The sequence below is a fragment of the Erythranthe guttata genome, chromosome 10 (assembly GCF_056151865.1).
Source record: "Erythranthe guttata isolate IM_541 chromosome 10, IM_541, whole genome shotgun sequence".
Classification (NCBI taxonomy): domain Eukaryota; kingdom Viridiplantae; phylum Streptophyta; class Magnoliopsida; order Lamiales; family Phrymaceae; genus Erythranthe; species Erythranthe guttata.
Genome location: NC_142542.1, coordinates 8,871,722 through 8,894,961, shown reverse-complemented (window position 1 = coordinate 8,894,961; position 23,240 = coordinate 8,871,722). Strand labels below are relative to the sequence as shown.

General features: G+C 36.3%; 2 protein-coding genes across 2 annotated transcripts; both read right to left on the bottom strand.

Annotated features, from left to right (window-relative positions):
- Positions 1 to 1,898: 1,898 nt before the first annotated feature.
- LOC105966425 (putative serine/threonine-protein kinase At1g09600) lies at positions 1,899 to 5,002 on the bottom strand. The gene is made up of 8 exons (XM_088824107.1): positions 4,805 to 5,002; positions 4,205 to 4,620; positions 3,821 to 4,105; positions 3,410 to 3,730; positions 3,108 to 3,335; positions 2,919 to 3,019; positions 2,652 to 2,739; positions 1,899 to 2,554 (listed from the first exon to the last, which is right to left on the bottom strand). Exons 2-8 carry the CDS (start codon positions 4,589 to 4,591, stop codon positions 2,120 to 2,122), a joined length of 1,845 nt encoding a protein of 614 aa, XP_088680233.1. The 5' UTR covers positions 4,592 to 4,620; positions 4,805 to 5,002; the 3' UTR covers positions 1,899 to 2,119.
- A 1,293-nt stretch (positions 5,003 to 6,295) lies between these two features.
- Positions 6,296 to 7,211, bottom strand: LOC105966430 (polyprotein of EF-Ts, chloroplastic). Its single transcript, XM_012990982.2, has one exon. It carries the CDS (start codon positions 7,209 to 7,211, stop codon positions 6,390 to 6,392), a length of 822 nt encoding a protein of 273 aa, XP_012846436.2. The 3' UTR covers positions 6,296 to 6,389.
- Positions 7,212 to 23,240: the final 16,029 nt, after the last annotated feature.

Sequence of the window (23,240 nt, the reverse complement as noted above, 5' to 3'; positions counted from 1 at the left end):
CCTCAATCTTCAACCAGTTTCTTTATGCCCAAGTTTAAATAAAAGGCCCACAAAACTCCACTAAACATCCTGTGCATGTTTGAAATTACTTTGAATTTCCTAATTATATATTTTCGTGAAATGTTATTAATTATTTTGAACAGATAAATAATGATTGCACCGTGGCATTACGCAAAATGTGGATATTTTTATCCCAAAATTTGAATTTTTTTTAAGTGAACTAGGTGGCGGGTATAAACCATCAACCAACCCATTTCGAAATCAAATATTCGGTTGTCAACCATCAACCGACCCACAAAGATTGGGTCGGCAACGGTTTTCAAATTTGAGAAAAAATAGTTTGACGGATAGGTCGGTTTTTACGCTGGTAATCGACCGACTCAACCCAGTCCCAGCCCTATCAAAAATGGTAAAAATAGTTTGGGCCTGCATTATCGGTAAATGTATTTTGAACTTTGAAGCGTCTCCCTAATTAACTCTAAAATAAAAGGGGTAATTTACGAGGACTCCCATAAGGTAAGTCCTAATTACAAAAATTCTACAATGTTTGAGTAATTACTAACATTCCCTTATGACAAGTTTTTTAGTGTAAAATGTAAATTCATAGAAAATGTGTTTTATTTGTTTTGCCCTTCAGTTATTTGAAATAAAACAAATGATACATTACGATAATTCTTCTGAGGCAAGGTCTTATTATAAAAAAATCCATCATATATGTAATTACGAAAATATTCCTGAGGTATGTTGTTGTCTTACACAGTCAGCTAACTGCAGCTCCGACGATCCACCACCGGAAACAATTAAAAGGGAAAGAAAAAAAGAAAAAAGAAAAAAGAAAAAAGAAAAAAGAAAAAAAATGGAATGTCAAATGTCAACTAATGCTGAGTCAACTAACCAGAGCTCCGACGATCCGCCGTCGAGAAAAATAAATGGTGAGTCAGCTAACCGAGGCTCTGACCACTCAGAATACTGTTGAAAAACAAATGAAATTATAAGATTTTTTTATTTTTTTTTTAAATAAATAAATAAAAATAATAATAATGATCAAAATAAAATAGGATAAAACAAACTCGAATTAGGGTTTGAAAGGGTAAAAATGATATAAGCTAATTATTTGAGTTTACATCAAATGAATTTTAGAACTAGGGGTGGTAAACGAGCCGAGCCGACTCGTGAGCTCGACGAGCCGGCTCGTGAAAAGCTCGAACTCGGACTCGAGGTTTTCGAGCCCGAGCTCGAGCTCGCGAGCTTGAGCTTTCTGACGAGCCGAGCTCGAGCCGAATTTTAGTTGTTCATCAGCTCGCGAGCCGGATTTATTATTATTATTTTTTTTTTGTTTTTTTTTTTTATTTTTTATATGTTAATTTTATTTAAATAATGTATAATAATATAAAATATTATAGAAATAAATACAAATATTAAAAAAATATATAATCACAATTTAGTTTTTATTTTGTATTTTTTTAAAATAATTTTTAATAATAAAATAATAATTAAAAAATATTTATAAAAAAAAAAAAAATTGGGCTCTAGCTCGAGCTCGACAAAATTAACACGAACAACTCGATGAGCTCGAGCTCGAGCCAGCCAAAAGAGGCGAGCTCGGCTCGAACTCGGCTCGTTCACACCCCTATTTAGAACTAATGGGTTTTACTTAAAAAATTAAAAAGACTTGGACTTATCCCACATTATGCAGGCGAGTGAAGAGGGCTATCTGAAATAACCCCTTGATTTTTATGTTTTAAGGCCAAAATAAAATAGGATCATGGATATCACTCTAGTGGTGTTGTTAATGTTGTGAAATGGAGAAAGGAATACTTGCAGGAAACGCAACACAACAATGAATATGTATTGTAAAATAATATGCATGTGAAGAGGATATGAGACACCCATACTAGTTATATCTGAGAGCTATTTATTTATTTTGAGAAAAATGTACTAAAAATTGAACATTAATTTTACAACTACAATCTGAGGAACACTTAACTCATCATGATCAGGCTTAAAAGAGTATTTAATTTCCATGAGTGAAGTATTTGTATTTGCAGCTTGAGACTCAAGTTGTTGAAATAAATGTAAACTAAAAGAAAATAGTGAATATAATTTGGGGTTAGTCTAGCTAGTCTTTGGTCCTGGACTTGTGGAGACGAGCTTTGCGGACAACTTGTTGAATTTGTCTTTCATGCTCTTTTAGCATGTCTTCCATGTTCCCCGCACCCCCTGTAGGCATTAATGGTCCTGAGCAAAATATCCTGTTTCTCTTTGGTGCATATTCCTTAACAACTTTTGGATCGTTGTTGGAATGATAATTCGACGATGGCTCTATTACTATCTGATGCAGTTGTGAAGCTTGTTTCATAAGTTGTTGTGCCCCACCTCCAGAAGAGCTCAATGTCCGCACTAGAATTGAATGAACATCATCATCATCGTCATCATCCATCAGCTTTCTTCCTACAGACTTCGGGTGCTGCATTATTATTATAGAATCATCAACTCCATTCTCCTCCTCCGCTGGCTTGTATTTTTCAATGTTGCTTTTATTATTTGATTGTCCCTGTTCCATTATTATTATTATTATTATTACTAGTACTACTACTATTATTATTATCATTATTATTGGACAAATGACAAGAGATTGTGCAAATAGAAACCTTGTCAGCTTCCATAGTGGCTTTTGTTTTTCTTGTATTACTTGCTACATATTCAGCTCCAACTTCTCTCACGCTCGCAGCTTTTCGCCTGCAGGGATAAGAGCCAAAAAACACATTTGTCATCCATAAGTGGCAATATTTGTGATCCATTATTTCTCAACTACATAACTACTTCACTTGCTTATTAATTCAGAAGGAAGAAACAACAAAGCTTGATTCCTTTTAATTGAATTTATATTTGTTTATTCCGAGTATCGTGTTTCTTACCGTCTTGCTTCCTGTTCTCGAAGCTTGACATCAAATTCTTTACTTGGACGATACTTGGGTAAGCTAGATGGAGCACATGGAAGAGGATCTGATGTGAAGAACTGAAACCATGAAAATACAAATTTGGATCGTCTTGTGTTCTTCAAGGAATATAATATCAAAAAGTGATGAACGAATAAAATTAAATACCTGGCTTTTGAGTGCAGAAGAAGCGGAACCCCTGAGCTCAGGATCAATAGAGAGGAGTACTTGTACTAGATTCAAAGCTGATGAAGGGAAGTCTTTGAATGCATCAGCAACACGGCGCTTGTACACGCGTTGCGACTTAAAACTACCGGTGTGAGGTAATTTTGTTTTTCTCCAGTATTCCTCTGTAGGGGAACCGCATAGTTTGAATATCTTGTGCATTTGCTCCACCTGCATTAATATATTAAAATTAGATATTAATTTGACACACAAATCATATAATGAGAATAATAATAATACGTAACCTCGGTTGTTCCAGGCATGATAGGCTTCCCTGCAAACAATTCAGCAAGAATACAACCAGCGCTCCACATATCGACTGCTACTCCATAATGTGTTTCACCTAACAATAGTTCAGGAGCTCTGTACCACAGAGTTACAACATGACTAGTTAACGGCTGCTTTCGGTTGTTAGCATCAAAGGATGTAGCCAAACCAAAATCTCCAATCTTAAGGATTCCGTTATTGTCAACTAGAAGATTCGAACCCTTAATATCTCGATGGAGAACACCCCGACTGTGGCAGTGTTCAAGTCCCAAAAACATTTGCCGAGCATAACATTTTATCTACAATGCAATGCAATATACTGTTAACAACAACCCTAGATGGAGGATCTTTAATTCAACTGGAAAAGAAAAGAAGAGAAAGGAACGAACCTGAGGTTCGGTAAATTTGACCCTGGGTGAAGCAAGAAGGCCAGCAAGATCATGCTCCATGTACTCGAACACAAGGTACAAATTACCCGAAATCCTTGATGTCACAAGTGCTTCAAGCTTCATTACGTTTGGATGGTCTAACCTGCGAAGGATGCAAATCTCTCTTGCCATGAAACGAACACTCTCTGGATCCATATTAACAAATCTTACTTTTTTCATTGCTACAATCTTGTCTGTTGTTAGGTCACGTGCCCTGTAAACACTACTGTAAGTGCCTTGCCCAATCTGCATGTATACACATGGCCAACATAAACCAATTTTCTTAAGAAAACAACATAATAATAGTGCAGAAAGCAAAGGAAAACAAATTATCGGGGGACTGACTTTGTTGAGTTTTTCGTAAGAATCTGGAGTCCTAGGAGTCCAACCGCGAATAGCCTCCCCAGCGACGGAAGCTAGCCATGATGGCCATCCAGCAGCAGCACCACCATCCGGTAGCATACCGCCTTTAACTCTACTCATTGTCTGCTTAATTCCCCCATTTAATTTAGGCCTTTCAATTATTCTCGTTTTTCTATTTTCATCCACACTTGCTCTACTCGCTGCCACATCATTATTCAATTGCAATGTTGTTGTTATGTTAGACTTTGAATTCACAAGAGATGATTTAGGAATACCAAACTCGTGATCTTTTTGTTTCTCCTTTTCATTTTCAGCTGATGATACATAATAATCAGGTGCATTCAAGTCCTTTGAGCATATGCACCCCATCCTTTCTCAATAGAAATCTTCTGTAAATTCTGCAACAATTCATTGCACCCACAATTAAATCCAAGGTCACATAAACATGATCCCAAATGAAACATTTCAAGAAACACAAATGCAAAAAGCAGTTAAGGTCAAAAGACCAGATGAGAATCCAACTCTACAAATTCAGAAACATAACAGTACACCATATATATATATATATATCGATCACCTTACCTCCGATCCTTTTAAACAAGGATTAATTTGGTGGACAAAGAAAGAAAACATAATTGTGGTTGATCAACCTTTTTCTTCTTCTCCATCTTCCCTGCAAATACCCTGGTTAGTTTCTTCTCTTCAAATTAATTAAGATTTTTTTTTTTTTTTTAGCATAATTAACAACTTTGTTATGATGTTTCTTAATTTGTTTCAACTACTTCAAGTTTCAGACGTGCGTTGCAATAAGACATGCACTAATAACTAGTAACACCTACCCAATCCCATCCAACAAGACATTTTCAAATTTTCGTTGACCCATAACCTTCAGGCTTTTCTCTTGATTGGAATTTTATTCTTGCATTAATTAAATATACATTGAATTAATGAGCTTTAAAAAAAAAAACACTTCGCACATTGCCAACACTACTTTAAACCCATGTGGTTATTATATCCGGCCAATTTTTTTTCTAATTACTTACGGAATCTCCACAAACACATAATAATCCACTACATCTATATCTTTTAACTATTATTATTATTTTTATCTCTTACTTTCCCGCCTATTTTCTTTGTTTGTTTCATTTATTTAATAATTAATTTCATATTATGACAATTAAGTTTTCATTCTAATTATTATTGTCATTAATTAAACTAATTATTGTTTTCAATTTTGATGGCTATCCCTATCAGTGAGGTAAAAGAGTTTTTTTCTTTTCTTTGGACCTATTATTCAATAAGTAGTCCACATTACAATGGGCGTATATGCAATTGCCAAATTGCCCACCTTAGGATGGAAAACGGACCAGTCGAATCGGAACAATTACTTTCGGAAAAATTCTAATTCTTTTTTTAAGTGAAAAAATCCATCCCAATTCTGGTCCAAAATTAGAAAAAAAACAGAATTTCAGAAAATGGAATGAAAAAACTTTGTTCCGAAATCAGAATTTTCCGGATCGTAATTGGCGGAAATCATAAAATTCTATTTTTTTAGTAACTTCAAATATAATATTATTAATATTATAAGTGTAATTCTGAGAAAAAAAAGGTCGGAAAATTTGGAATTATTTTCGGAAATTGAAATCGGATCGAAAATCGGAATCTCATGCATATTCCAATTCCCATCCAAAAATCGTAATCACATTTTCAGAATTTGGAATGAAAAATATTTTTTCAAAATCAAACAAATTCATATCGATATCAGTGGAAAACCCTACAGTTTGACGCACAACATTTTTTATGGTCTAACCATTTCTACATAGTTTTTATTATGTGTACTTCGATTAAATTTGCGATGAACAACCATGTACACCAGACATAAGTCATGTGTGATAAACTCGAATTAGATAGCCGTTGGTAAGGGGAATTAAACTCGTGTCATATGATTACATGATCTCTTGCTCCACCAACTATTTCACCCTTATACTCGTTATACACATCCATGGGGAGATTTCTTGATTCCTTGCCATCTTTATAAGAACTTGAACCGATGCATGCTGCACTTGTACCTAAAAAAGAAATAGAACTCCAATACGAGAATCATGATTATCATTTGCATCAACCGACAAGGAATCTCGAGATCAATAAGTCATTACCACTTTGTGTTTCATATAGAGCTGTGATGTTTGCTTTGTTCTTCACCTTTTACTAATTTTTCATCAACTGCATTCTCTTTAACTTGTGCTACAATCTTGTCGGAAATATCCGCCACTAACAACTCATGTTCATTCTGTTTTTCCTTTTCCAGTTCATCTAAAAATGCAGAGATGACTTTGTTGGTCCGAAAAGCTAGCACAAAAGGGTTAGTGGCGGTATACACCACACCCTGCTGTATGAGATTTTCATCAAAATCTTCTTCATCATTTGCTGACGTCATCACGTTGCGCATGCTTAAAGATATCCTCCGTGTTTCCATATTAGCTTCTATTAATCTGACTACCACCTCTTGTCCAACACTCACTATACTACCAACATCCTTCACAAACTCATTACTCAAATTCGAAACATGAACGAGCCCATCGGTGAAAGACCCAAAATCAATAAATGCACCGAATGGTTGGATCGATCTTACTTTCCCGGTGAAAGTTGCTCCAGGGATAAGATCTTCGTTATTCACAGGTGGCATCTCACTCTTTCTAACATATCTTGAGCGTTTAAATGATCCTCCACTCGTCCCTTCAGCATCTGTAGCAGCACCCACTGAATGTACGTAAAAAACAGAACCAATCCGAATTTGCGAAAACGTTTGTAATCCAACAGATTTCGACAGAGGTAGTGTATATTTTTGGGCTTGTAACGTTTGTCGGTTAAGCTTTATAGTGATGTTGAATCTGGATAAGTAGCAGTTGCTCCTTTGGTTTATTGTAAAGGCAACACCTGAAGTAGGTGAAATGCTGTTTGTGGTGGTGCATGGAATTAGGGGAGCCATATATAATCAAGTTTAAGCTGGAATAATCACACCTGAGACACAAGATTGAGGTAAATGTATGAGATGATAAAGAATCATTTGTCTTGATTTAAAATTAAAACAAACCAACCACTTTCTAGAACAAATTCATAAGCAAACACACAATACAGTGGATACATATTACTGGAAAAATGAAACTACGGAAATAACTACTATTCATAATAATAATGTATATGGACAATCGCTTACACCGCTATTTGTAACAGGATACGAAACAAACTCATAGAATTGATCAAATTCCAATATTCCTAAAGAAGGCTATTACTATGAAACAAACTCTTAACTTGAATTTAAAGTATTCAAAAAAAGAAAACTTGCAAAACTGATTGAAAGCTAAAAATGATTAAACAGATCACGAAAAAACCAATTAGCGTACGTTAACAAGAAAACTGAAACAGCAGCAGCTATACGATAAACAACAATTACCAGTAACCCGAGAAACATGAATAATCGTACACCAACAATAGCTGAAAATTGGTTTTAAAATAAATAATTAGATGGCTATATATGCAGTATATCAGGCAGGTAAAAGTTAAAGAGAATGAAACAATGATACCACGACACTAATTAAAAAGAACACCGTACCCTTATAAGATTTAGAGAAGTAATATTTTTTTTTTTCCTTTCTGTAGTAGCATATCACAATCGATTATGAGCTCATGTTGTTTTTGGCTTTTGAGTTTGTAATCTATGTTGTAGAGAATTGAGGATGATAATAATTTGTGGATATTATTACGTAATTGAGAAGGGAGTATATATATATATATATATATATATATATATATATATATATATATATATATATATATATATATATATATATATATATATATATATATATATATATATATATATATATAGTTTACATAACTTGTAATATATTCTAAATATATCCTAACTAATAGAATTCTCAAGATAAACAAAAGAGATTATAAAAGATTACAATCAACCACAACATATAAATGTGATCTCCTTTCCTAAATGGGCACTTTACAAACAAGTCCATCAATAGATACTTATTTATAAATGGTCCAAACAATAAACTCTTTTATAAAAAAATTCACACATGGTCCAAAGGTTAGTAAAACATTAAACTAGCCCCTCACATTTTAATATGCTCCAATTTCATCATTTAATTTAATTTAACCTCAATTTGACCCCAAGTTTCCCAAATTATTCTATTTTCCCAAAACACAATTTTGTGGACAATTTCGTCTGTCACCGCCGTTGACTTTTTTCCTTTTTTTTTCCTTCTTGATTTTTCCGCCACCGGTTTCCTGCGTTGACTTTTTTGGTTTTCTTTTTTGAATTTTTGATTTCTTTAACATCTTTTTCCCCCGTTTAAACAAGTAATATTGATGTGGCAGACAGTAATATTAACAATATTATGGTTAAACACAGTAAATTAACTATACTACGGTTAACACAGTAATATTGCTATATTAATCTCTAGCACAGTAATATTAACACAACAAAAGTCATTATTATTGTGTAATAAAGTAATATTAATAGGTTGACCGTTCAACAAAGGTAAACATAATAAAAAGCCAAAAGAATTAATATTACTGTGGTTGACAGTAATATTACCGTCAGCCACAGTAATATTATTGTGATAACAATAATATTACAATAATAGACAGTAATATTATTACGTCACTTCGTCAATAACTCAAAAAAAAAAAAATCCAAAAAAATAATAATATTAATGTGGTTGATAGTAATATTATTGTGTTTAGAGTTATTTTACTAGTAACTACAGTTAGGGGTGGGCATTCGGGTTATGACCCGACCCGGTCGGGTTTTACCAGACCGAATCGGGTAATTTTGAAGTCAACTGGGTACCCAATCGGTTACCCGGCCCCAAAAAAAAAAAACTAAACTACGTAGCCCATTTCATCCAAGCCCAACACAATTTCTAGCCCATCTAATGCTATATCATCTATATATTCTTTTTATTATTTACTATTGAGTTTCATCTAATACATTTCATTTTGAGCTTCCAATTCTTGTTTTCATATTGCAACAATATGTTTAGTCGTTCAAGTTTTTATATTGGCACCTAATTTTTTATTATTTTTTATAATAAATAAATAACTTTGTAATAGGTAATAGTTCGAATATCAACATTATTATTGAATATATTGATTCCAACAAAAAAAAAGAGGAAGAAACCCGAACCCGACCCGACCCGAGCCGAAATAACCGGGTACCCGATTGCCGGGTATCCGGTTATTTCGGGTCGGGTTCGGGTAATGATTTCCAAGCCAAAAACCCAAATAACCCGATCCGACCCGAATGCCAGTACAATTACGGTCAACAGCGGAATCCGGCGGTGGAAAAAACAATTACGGTCAACAGCGGAATCCGACGGCGGAAAAAACAGACAAAAAAAAAATCGAAAAGTCAACGACAGAAACCGGCGGCAAAAGAATATTTTTTGAAAAAAAGTAAGTTTTTTAAAAAAGGGAAGTAAAAAATGGAATTGTGTGGTCAAAATTGATTAAATTGGGGTTACAATTAAAAGTTGAGTGTAAAGGGTTTGTGATAGTTTTGTCGTATACATTTATTTTTCCTTTATTTATATTTATAATAAATATTAAAGTGATGGGCTTATTGACGAAATAGATATAACTCCTAAACCTAGAATAATAAAGATGGTTGGTCAGGGACTTATGCACAAAACCCCTTTGTAAATATCTCTAACAATCTATAACCTATTAACGACTCATTGCCCTTCCAAATCATAAAAGTAATAGGACGTGTTATTTCCACCTTCAAAATATTTTATTTCACAACCAAATTAAATATATTTCTTATGACGGCGGATATATGCAAGCCCACAAATTTCTTTGTACAAAAAAATAAAAAAGAAAGGAAAAAAAACTAATTTCCTTTGTGTAAATCCAAATAAAATAAATCTACAAACACACCCACTGTTTCACAATCTAAAAAATCCATTCTTCTTCTTCTCCTCCTTCTTCACAAACCACCAAGACTCTAAACACCAAAACAATCAAATAATCACCAAACATTTACCATGGAGTCGGAAAACAAGGAGATGGTGATTTATGAGGGTTGAAAAAGTAATAAGATATGTGTTAACCGTTTATTTTAGTTTTTGTGTCGTTTTTTTCTTTTTAAAAAAAAAAAAATCAAGGATACCAAAAATAGGTATTCACTGTTCGAGGTTTTCAAAATTAATTGGTATACACGTGCCGATTTTACAAACACAAAATCGGTATTACAGTGCCGATTTTTCAAAAAAAAAAAAACATCGGTCTGAATATGCTGACTTTTTCAAAAAAATCGACGCGTACCCGCTGATTTCCCAGCTCCGATTTCAATCTCAAAATTTAATCTTAAATCGACCAAACCATTGCAACCCAACAAGTAATTAACATCGATTAATTTTCAAGGAATCAATGCTTGATTAATGTTTCAAATTTACCAACAAAAAGTCTAGTATAAAAAAGTGGTGGGTTGGTGGTGGTGGAGTGCAAGTGGGTGGGTTGTATGCTGGCGCCGGTGCGGTGGCGATCTCTCTGATCGGCTTCGCGGTGGTGGTGCGACGTCGTTCGTGCAACGGCGGTTGTACAACGACGGCGGATCAGATATTTTTCTTTTTGTTTTTTGTTTTTTTTTCTTGGTTGGTCTCGAACAAATTAAAAATAGGATTATAGGGTTTGTGTTTGTATTTTGGTAGTATTTATGGATGAGGGCATATTCGTCCTCTTTGATCTTGATATAAGAAAATTAGATAAATTTGTTGGCTTGAACTAAGGAACCCTTTTATGTGTGTTTGAACAAAGAAAAAAATGGGCTTGCATATATCCGCCGCCATTTCTTATTCTACCATTTTTCCTCTTTCACTCATATTTTGTACAAATTTATAAACGGTTCACAACCAAACTAATTAGAATATTCACAAAAAAACTTTACCATTTCCCACTAGAATCTTTACCATAAAATCCCACCATCTCCACCTTAAGCGAAAGATACCTTCGTCAGAGGAAAATACGCAAATGTCAAAAAAGAGCAGGAATTCACATTTTTGTAGAAATAAAGTAAGAGCATTCGTGTAGAAATAAGTTATGTGAACAAATTAGAGATTTTTGATAATGTTGTTTTCGGCGGATAAAAATTTAAGAAATGAGTTACATTTTATTCAGCACAATCTACCCATAAATTGATTTATATTGGACGATTATTAGAATCGTCGGTTACCCATTTAGGTTTAATTTTGGAAAAGATTAATTGTGGGGTAACATTATAAAATTTAAAGTTCACAATTTTGTTGTGCAAAATTGGATGAAATGCTCTGATACATTAACACAAGTTGCAAAATCCGCGGATCATCTGATATGGACGTTTAACTATCTTATAATAAATATTTTTGCATAAATATTGCGTTGCAAAACAATATTAGAACAAATGAGTATTAACTGAATATAAGGGAGGACGGTGGATTAGAAATCTGAAGGTATTTATAATATTCATATAAATTTGATGGTAATTGAGATAATTTGAAGTTGGAAATAACATCACTCAAGTAAAATTATTTTCTTTCCCCACGTGCAGGACCAAATATAGTCCATTTACTAATCTATATAGGGCTCGTTCGGTTACCGCAATAAGGTTCTAGTGACTTAATAGTAGGGTCTAATAACATGTTTGGTTGGCAAGATTCACATTTTTTCAAACCCGCTACTAAAATCAAAGCCTTCTATTAAATGCTACTATTTTATTAAATTAGTAGTATCCCTGCCCTTGACATTAATTTTATAGGGGGTGACTAAAAATGAAAAATGCAATTTTATTCTTAAAACCATATTTTATTACTGTTAACTAAGTGGTTTTATAGACAATTCATATATAATAATTGATTTTAACAAATTTAATAGCAAATATAATCTAAGAAACCGAACATGATACTAACTAAATAATTAATTAGTCAGTAGAGAGTTAATACAATCTCATGCAATCCAATCTAACCCAATAGGTAACTGAACGAGCCCATAATGTATAAAAGTTCAATTTACACCTAATTGATCGACACTGGTCAATTTAAAATGATGACATGTTCTTAATTATCAAATGTGTCCATTGTTGGGAATCAGACACGTGTACGCAACGGAAAACAAAAATTTTATGCGAATTAAACGAATTTAAAACACATAATCACATGCCCGATAAATGTAAACAATTAATTGCTTACCTTTGCGCTTCCAGCGAAATTCAAAACAACATACATGCGAATTATTTAATCGACAATAAATCAACTCGCATGCTCGCATTAAATCAATTAATCATGCTCGCAGTAAATAACGAATTTCATGTAATCACATAATATACATAAATTCATACATCGTACTTACTGTACGAACATGCATATTGAATCTAAATTAAATCGATCGAATATCTACGGATTCGAAACTTTACCTCTTGAAGCGTGAAGTAGGCGCAAGAAACGAAGCAAGATTGCCACGGAAACCAGTGCAATCCGGGGCAGCGATGACGAAGCGGTGGTGGCGACGCCGTGAGCAACGGCGGCGCGTGTGGTTCACGCGCTGTCTTCGGGCGGCGCGTGGAGGCGCGTGCGTCGTTGGCTGCTCCTAGATTCTTCGATTCTTCGATCTTCCTCCTCTTGGATTTCACCTCGTATAATTCAATCTACTAAAATGTGGCACTAGACACGAAATAGTTAGAATAAAACGGAAGAAACGAAAAGAGAAAAGAACTACCAATAGGATCGACCAAGATTCCGGCGAGATGGTGGCGACGGCGGCGGTGGTGGCCACGGATGGAGGTTGGCCGAGAGAGAGATGAGCGGCTAGGGTTTTGTTTTAGGGTTGTCTATCTTTGCAAGACTTATAAATCAAGTATTTATAGTGTCTTGCATAAAAGCACTAACGGGCTTAAGTTGGACTGGGCCCAACAACTTAAGCTCGTTAGTTCTTTATTCGCTCGTTTATCTCAATTCAATGATCGGAAAATTGTAACGATTACAATTTCTGAATCATTATAATGTCCTCGTCATTACGAGTGCCAATTCTCGATTTCAAACTTTCTAAAAGTGGAAACCCTAATTCAGTGCACTTTCTAAATTTGGAAATTTTCCGATTTAGAAAGTTCACTAAGATGTTTGCCTATTCTTTTCCTTCTCTTATTCTCATTCATAATTCCAAATTACAAATGTTGGACTCAATCATATTGACTTCCAATCATGTATAGAGGCATTGGTTCATCGAGACCTCCTTAGTAGTTCAATGACTGTGCGATCGTTCTAAGTGTTGTAATCGGTACGTGCATGACTTAGAGAATCGAATTCTCTAATCATCACTTAGTCAGCTCTGGCCATAGACTTAGAGATTCCAAACTATGAGAACACACAGGACATCCAAGACTATTCTAGCGACCGAATCCCCGACTACAATGCACATACCTCCCACTAGATTTCGAACTGCACTAACACCGGCCCTTGGGGTGGTCCTCGGTGGAACTCAGGGACTGGTCACGATACAGCTGGTCCTCTAGTGAAGTCACGGTGATGTCTAGGTCATAAGGACTAATGGTGTACAACTATACCATAGATATCTCTACTCGATTATTGAGAACCACTTAGATATTTCTATGGTGAGGGAGTTCAGTGAACTCGTCAACTTACGAGCACCCACTTATGCATGTCGATATCACAATACCGTTTACCGATGAGATGCAGTACACATACGCTAAGTGCTAATCTCTTAATGGGAAAGGCCGATATCCTCATTGGTGGCATAACCCTTCGACTAGGAACACGTTTAACATTTATAATTCTAAAGTAAATATCTCACGATCCTAACGATCAATTACTAGTACTTTTAATAACTGTAAGGACTATATCTATGCTTGTGACAAAGGGACAAAGATATAGAATGCCAAGGTGTTTTATCATTAATACGAAAAAGGTTTGTTTATTACAACAATAAATTGAAAGACCACAGCCACAAGTTGGCTTGTTGGTCACCTAATCTAACAATCTCCCACTTGAACTAAAGCCAACTACCCATGAATCGCAATCCTATCGACTCTCGATGTTTCTCGTGGACCGACCTTGGTAAAGGCTTCGTGAAGGGGTCTGCAACGTTCTCCTTCGAGGTGACTCGATCTACTTTAACTTCACCTCTATCAATGGTCTCTCGGATCACATGATACTTCCTCATAATATGCTTGGACTTCTGATGAGATCTCGGCTCCTTAGCTTGCGCCACGGCTCCGCTGTTATCACAGTACAACGGTACTGGATCATTAGTATTAGGAATGACACCAACTCTTGGATGAATTTCCTTATCCAAGTCCTTTCTTTTGCAGCTTCGGACGCTGCAATATATTCAACTTCGGTAGTGGAAAAGACCGTCGTGCTTTGCTTGGAACTCTTCCAACACATGGCACCACCATTAAGCGTGAATATAAATCCCGAGTTCGACTTTGAGTCGTCCACATCCGATTGAAAACTAGATTAGATAAAGCCCTCTAATTTCAACTCGGCACCCCCATAGACCAAAAATATATCCTTAGTCCTTCGTAAGTACTAGAGGATATCTTTCACGGCCTTCCAGTGAGCTGGACCGGGGTTAGACTGATATCGGCTTGTGACACTCACATCAGACGCAATATCGGGTCTCGTACATAGCATGCCATACATTATGCTTCCTATGGCAGAAGGATAAGGCGTCCTTTTTCATCTCCTCGATTTCACTAGGTGTCTGAGGACACATAGATTTCGAGAGACGAAACCCATGGGACATTGGCAAGAATCCTTTCTTGGATTCTTCCATTCTAAACCGTTTTCATAACAGTTTCTATGTACATACTTTGAGATAAGCCAAGCATCTTTCTTGTTCTATCTCTATAGATCCGTATTCCTAATATGTAAGATGCTTCACCCAAATCCTTCATTGAGGTACGTGTGGACAACCATGCTTTCGTTTTTTGCAACATTCCTACGTTATTCCCAATGAGTAGAATGTCATCAACATAAAGCACCAAAAATATTACTGCCCTCCCACTAACCTTCTTGTATACACAAGGTTCCTCCGGATTCTTCTCAAAATCAAACTCTTTGATAGTTGAGTCGAACCTAATGTTCCAACTACGGGATGCTTGTTTCAATCCATAAATGGATCGCTGGAGTTTGCAAACCTTTTGCTCACTTCCAGTAGATATGAAGCCTTCCGGCTGCGCCATGTAAATTTCTTCCTCAATGTCTCCATTAAGGAAAGCGGTCTTCGCATCCATTTGCCATATCTCGTAGTCATACCACGCAACTATGGCCCACAAAATCCTAATGGACTTCAACATCGCCACTGGTGAAAAGGTTTCCTCATAGTCAACACCTTGCCTTTGAGTATATCCTTTCGCTACCAATCTAGCTTTATAGGTCGATACCTTTCCATCCACTCCAATTTTCTTTTTATAGATCCACTTGCAGCCTATGGGAACTATTCCCTTAGGTGGATCTACCACGGTCCACACCTTGTTGGAGTACATGGAGTCCATTTCAGATTTCATGGCAGTTAGCCAATGTCCCATGTCCGCATCCGATACGGCCTCAATGTATGTTCTTGGATCTTGTCCAAGATCAACATGATCTTCATCATTTTCGAGGAGGAATAACCTATCCGGCATTTTCCGAACTCTTTCGGATCTATGCACTATAGGTTCAGGAGGTATATTAGTGGATTCTTGTATTGGTTCGATTACTTGTTCTTGCACTTGAACTTCACTTTGCGGTTCTTGAACTACTTGCTCCCTTTTCTATCGGATATAAACTCCCTTTCCAAAAAGGTGGTATTTCTCGAAACAAACGTCTTTTTTTCCTTGACATAATAGAATTCGTATCCCATTGAGTCTTCGGGATACCCCACAAAGTAGCACAAGTCGGATTTACTATCCAACTTATCTCCCACTAATCGCTTCACATAAGCGGGACAACCCCATATCCTAATATGTTTGAAGTTGGGTTTCCGGGAATGCCAAAGTTCATAAGGTGTGGATTTAACTGCTTTGGTGTTAACTATATTCAGCAAATACGCGGCAGTGCGAAGTGCATGACCCCACAAGTATGCCTGTAAGTTGGTGAACCCCATCATAGATCGAACCATATCTAATAAGGTTCTATTCCGACTTTCGAAAACTCCGTTAAGTTGAGGAGTTCCAGGTGGAGTCCATTGAGATTGTATTCCATTCTCTTTTATATAGTCTACGAACTCGATGCTCAAGTATTCTCCACCACGATCGGATCGTAGTTTCTAAATACTTCGTCCGAGTTGCTTCTCTACTTCGTGTCTAAAATCTTTGAACTTTTCAAATGTTTTGGACTTTTACTTCATCAAGTACGCGTACCCATACCTAGAATAATCGTCGGTAAAGGTAGCGAAGTAGTTGTATCCACCCTTCGCACTAACACTTAGTGGATCACATACGTCTGTATGGATCAAATTCAAAAGACCTTCGACCCGCTCCATTTTCCCTTTGTAGGGTGACTTGGTCATTTTCCCTTTAAGGCAAGATTCACAAATTTGTAATGATTTCACGTCGGCCAAAGTGAACAATCCTTCACTAACAAAATCGTTCATCCTTCTTAAAGAGACATGACCTAATCTAGCGTGCCAAAGTTGTACGGGGTTTTGATCTATCTCCTTACATTTTGCTGATATAACATTAATAGGTATTTCACTTGGATTTAGTTCATATAAGTTGTTTAATAGTCGTCCCTTGCAAATCAAATTTTCATTCTTTTGCATAATGCAAATCGAATTTCCAAAAACAAAAGTAAAACCTTCAATATCTAATACATGAATAGAAATAAGGTTTCTAATGAGAGACGGGACAAATAAACAATCGTTCAAAACAATAGGAAAACTAGAATCCAAAACATTTAAGTAAATTGTGCCAATGGCTTCAGCAACAACTCTTGCTCCATTCCCCATCCTTAGGTAGGTCTCACCCGCTCTAAGTTTTCTACTTCTTGTCATTAGCTGCAAATCATTACATAAGTGTGAGCCACGGCCCGTATCTAATACCCAAGAAAAAGAATTGACAGATAAATTTACGTCAATGAAATACGTACCATTTTCAGAACGTTTCTGCTTTAGGTAAGCCTTGCAGTTGCGGCGCCAATGTCCTTTCTTTCTACAATGATGGCAAGCATCATCAAATTGCTTGCTGACCTTTGCCTTGGGGCCCCCACTATCTTCACCCACTTCGAACTTGCTGTTTGGAAAGGGAACTCTTTCATTTCTCTTCTTTTGGGAAGAACTCTTCTTTCCAGAAGTAGCAACAATGAGAACAGACTTATTTTTCTTAATGGTGGACTCGAAACTGACCAACATGTTCATTAACTCATCCAAGGGAGGATCTAGTTTGTTAATGTTGAAGTTCACTATGAACGATTCATAGGAACTATGAAGAGACAACATGATCAAATCCAATGAGAGCTCGGCAGGGAGGGTGACATCGAGATTCACTAGCTTTTCATGGAGAGTGATCATTTGAGACACTGCTCGTGGAGCAAAGTCCTTTCGCGCAGTCTCGCCATGATCAACTCCTTTGTAGCAGCGTACCTCGATGCCCTAATATTCTCACTATACATGCTATCGAGATGAGCCTTGATATCGAAAGCATGTAAGTGAGACTCATATTTCCTCGCAAGCGCGGGCTCCATGGCGGTTATCATATCAATACCTAGCATGAGTGTCATCTTTCTTCCATGCTTCATAAGTTTCCTTTTCAGCATAAGTCGATGTCGCATGTATAGTGGCAGGAAGTCTCTCGTTAAGAACATAGAGACTCCCCTCAACAGTTAGCACAAGTTTAAGACTACGCAACCAATCTAGGTAATTAGGGCCATTATTGGTATATGTGGGCCCAAATGAGTTTTCTACAATAGGCCCAACAACCAACCACCTTTGCAGCTCATTCACATTGGAACCGGCCCATCACTAAGGCCCAACTAAAGGAGAAAGGCTGGATTTAATCTTGTCCGTCGGATTTGAAGGATTAATCTCGACCGTTAAATCCAGGTTTATAAACCCTCCTTCTTTTGTTTTTCTCCAGCAATTTTCCCAGAACCCTAACTCCTAAAAACGCCACTGCTGCAATCTCTCTCTTCTCGGGTCCGTTTCTTCCGCCGGAAAATATTGCTTGGTCTTCTCGTGACTCTTATTTTCCGTAGAGGGTTGTTGTGTGGTGGAGATCTATAAATATATTTCTCTGTGTGAGAATGAGATATCGAAAAATTCCCATTTAATCTGCCTTTATGATACTCTCGTTCTTCTCTTCTCCCTGCTTTGTGTTCTGGGTTGAGAAAATCTGTGTGTGAGTGAGAGTGGTCAGATTGTGTACTTTTGCTTCGTGAGCTTTGGGGTTTTTCGGTTGGGGTTGAGGGTTTCAAAGGGCTGTGAGTTGGAGTTCGTGGCTAGTGAAAGTCAGGCCTGGTTCCGGTGAATGCGTGGAGGCAGCCAAGTGGGTCTTGGACGAGGACAATCGGAAACTGAGGACTGAGCCGGATCCAAGTCTCCTACACAGATCTGTTTACGGATCTGCCGGGTTAGCTAATTATTCGTATAATCTGTAATTTCATTATTATTGAATATTTAGAATTGCTTTGTACTCCCTAATCCCGTTTCCCATAGGATTTATTATTCTGTATTTAATTAATTATTCGGTCTGTAATAATTATTGAGTTCAACGGGTACCCAACAGTGGTACCAGAGCATTAAATTGTTGTACCCGTTGAACTGGCGTACAAAACTCTACCATGGGTTTTGCTCAGGTATTGTATTCTAAACCCCCTATGGTTGGTTTTAATTTTCCTGTTTATTTTTTGGTTGCGTTTCTGGATCTGTGTGTCCAGTTTTATTAATTGTTGGATCTGTGTGTCCAGTTTTATTAATTGTTGGATCTGTGTGTCCATTAATTGTTGGATCTGTGTGTCCATTAAGTGCTGGATCTGTGTGTCCATTTGTGTTAATTTAGCTGAATCTGTGATTCAATCTGTGTGTGCTAAATTCTCGTTTATTTATTCCGCTGCTTACTTGAATTGTCTTAACGATACCAAATTTAGATTTATTAGTTTAACCTCTCTCTCTACACAAAAACCCAGCTTGCGGGAACTGCTAGTGCTTCCTGATCTGGTTGGGGTAGTTGAGGGAGGACTGCTAGGTTTTCGTTACTTGCTTTACTTTAATTTTGGTATCGTTTATTTGCGCAATCGTAATTTTTTATCATGCTGTGTGTTCTGGATAATGGCTTCTATGACTGCTTATTCTGTGGCTCCTTTTGATGGAAAAGGTGATTTTTCAATCTGGCAACAAAAAATGAAAAGTATTTTAATTCAACAAAAATGCTATAAAGCTATTTCTTTAGAAGATGTTTTTATGGCTAATGTCAGACGTGAAGAATTTGATGAACTTGCTTATGCCTCTATTATTCTGAATTTGAGTGATTCTGTGATTAGAAAAGTAGGAAAGCATGATTCTGCTAGAAGTCTATGGGATAAGTTGGAGGAACTTTATACTGAAACTTCCTTGCCCTCAAAATTGTTTTTGCTCGAAAAAATTTTCAGATTTAAACTTGACTTGAACAAAGAGATTGATGTCAACATCGATCAATTTACAAAACTTGTTCAAGATATTAAACTGACTGGAGATAAAAATATTGATGATTATACTCCAATTGTTCTTTTAAATGCCATACCAGAGTCTTACAATGATTTAAAATCTGCCATTAAATATGGTAGGGACTCTGTGACTCTTGATGTTGTTATAAATGCTTTGAAAAGTAAGGAGTTGGATTTAAAAGTGAATAAGAGCAACAAATCTTTTGGTGAGGTGAACTTTGTGAAAGGGAAGCAACAAAATCGTTTTCAAAACAAAAACCCGGCTTTCAATCAAAATGCTCAAAGTTCTTCAAATTTTCAAAACAAGAAAAAGGGCAAGTGGAATGGAAAGTATAATGTGAAACCAAATACTCCTAGGAAGTGTTATAATTGTGGTGATCCAAACCATTTTTCTAATGTGTGTCCTAAACCTAGGAGAGATCAGAAAATTGCTAATGTCAATCAAGTTTCTGATAATATTGGTGATGTTTTTATGCTAAGTGGTATGAATGCTTCTGTGAATTCTGTGTTAGCCTCTCTTAGTGAGAATGAATGGCTTCTTGATTCTGCATGTTCATATCATATGACTCCACGTAGGGAAGTTTTTTCTGACTATGTGCAAATGAAAATTTGTGGTGTTACCTTAGCTGATGGCACTAGGATAATTGTGAATGGTATTGGAACTGTATGCTTAAAATTTGATACGGGCTATGTGTTAACCTTGAAAAACGTGAGGCATGTTCCTACCTTGAGTCATAATTTGATCTCTTGCGCTGTACTTGAAGATGATGGTTTTCGTGGGGATTGGGGAGATGGTTGCATGAATATTATGAAGGGTAGCCGTTATTTGTTTAAGGCTGTGAGAATGGGAAATATGTATGTTTGTTCTGCTGAATCTTCTGCATCTGTGAATGTTGTCCAAAATGATTTATCTGAATTATGGCATAAACGGCTAGGTCACATGAGTAATAAATGGCTTAGTATATTGCATAAAAATCAGTATTTTGGAAATGATAAAGTGTCTTCTGTGACTCTATGTGATTCATGCATTTTAGGTAAACAAACGCATGTTCCTTTTCCTGAATATCCTTCTCCCAATCTATCTAGATGCACGGAAATCCTAGAATATATTCATGCTGATGTGTGGGGTCCTGCCAGTGTTCCTACACATGGTGGGAACCGTTATTTTCTGTCTATTATTGATGATTATTCTCGTAAAGTGTTTGTTTTCTCGTTAAACCAAAAATCGGATGTCTTTGATAAATTTAAAATGTGGAAAACGTTAATTGAGAATCAAACAGGTAAACGGATAAAAACACTTAGGACAGATAACGGTACTGAGTTTTGCAACCTAGAATTCGATAATTTGTGTGCTGAATCTGGAATTAGAAGGCATAAATCTGTTGTCTACACCCCACAACAAAATGGTGTGGCCGAACGAATGAACTGAACCCTTCTCGAAAGAGTAAGGGCTATGTTAACTAGTTCCGGACTGCCAAAGTTGTTTTGGGGTGAAGCAATTTTGACTGCTACTTATTTGATTAATCGTTCTCCATCTGTGCCATTAAATGGTGACTTACCCGAATCTGTGTGGTGTGGTAAGAAAGTAGATTTGTCAAACTTGCATGTTTTTGGTTGCGCTGCTTTTGTTCACCATAAAGGTGATAAACTTGAACCCCGTTCTATGAAATGTGTTTTCTTAGGTTACCCCGATGGGGTTAAGGGGTATAGGCTTTGGTTAAAAGAGGATTTCGGTTATAAAACCGTAATTAGTAGGGATGTTATTTTCAATGAATATGAATTTCCTTGTCTTGCTGTCCCTAATGTGGTTATTCCTCAATCTACTCCAAATGAGGTGGAGCAATTGCCTACTAAATCTGATGATGTGAGTGATTCTGAATTATCTGAAAATCTGCAAGATCAAACTGTTGAAACTGATTTGCCTAACGTGGATGATTTGTCTGATTATCAACTTGCTAGGGATAGACCTAGACGAGAGCATGTTAGGAAACCTAAACACTTTGATGATTTTCACCTTGCTTCACATGTTTTTAATGTGTTTGAATCACTAGATGGAAATGAGCCTAAGTCGTATAAAGATGCTTTAAAATCTGATAAATCTGCCGAATGGTTAAATGCTATGAATGATGAAATGAACTCGTTGCATGTTAACCATACTTGGGAACTTGTGCCTAAACCTGCTAATTGTTCTGTGGTAGATTGCAAATGGCTGTTTAAGGTAAAAAATGAGGTAGATTCTATTAGGTATAAAGCTAGACTTGTGGCTAAGGGCTTTACTCAAAAAGAGGGTGTTGACTACACCGAAATTTTTGCCCCTGTTGTTAAATTCACTACTGTGCGTATTATGCTTGCTTTAGTTGCTCATTTTAATTGGGAATTGAAGCAAATGGATGTTAAAACTGCGTTTTTGCATGGTGAATTAGATGAGACGATCTATATGAAACAGCCCGAGGGCTTTATAGATCCTAATAAAGGTGAACATGTGTGTTTGCTTAAAAAGTCTTTGTATGGCTTGAAACAATCTCCTAGGCAATGGAATAAGAAATTTGATTCTTGTATGCTCTCTTTGAATTTTAAACGAAGTGACTTTGATTCTTGCCTTTATTTTATGGAGAATGCTCGTGTTCCTATCTTTCTGTTAATTTATGTTGATGATATGCTCCTAATTAGTCCTTGCCTGAAATCTATTGATTATATCAAAAAGTGTCTAAGTGAACAATTTGATATGAAGTACTTAGGAGATGCCAAGAAGATTCTTGGAATTAATATTGATAGGGATCGTAGTAATAATACCTTGCTTCTTAATCAAATTTCTTACGTTGAAAAGATCTTTGAAAAATTCTCAATGAATTCTGCTAAATCTGCTTCTGTGCCATTAGCTGCCCATTTTTTGCTAAGTAAGACTCAGTCTCCTTCTACTGAATCTGAAATAAATGATATGCAATCTGTGCCTTACTCCAATGCTATTGGATCTGTCATGTATCTTATGGTTTGTACTCGGCCTGATATTGCGTATGCGGTTAGTTGTTTAAGTAGATATATGTCTAATCCCGGTATGCCACATTGGGAAGCGCTTAAATGGCTTCTTCGTTATTTGAAAGGTTCATTGAACTTGGGATTAAATTTTTCCAAATCTAATAATGGTGTTGAATTAATCGGGTATGTGGATTCTAATTTTGCTAATGATAGAGATAATAGGAAATCTACTACTTCTTATGTTTTTACTTTGTGTGGCTCTTGCATTAGTTGGAAATCTCAGTTGCAACGTATAGTAGCTTTATCTACTACTGAAGCAGAGTACATTGCTGCAACCGAGGCTATGAAAGAAG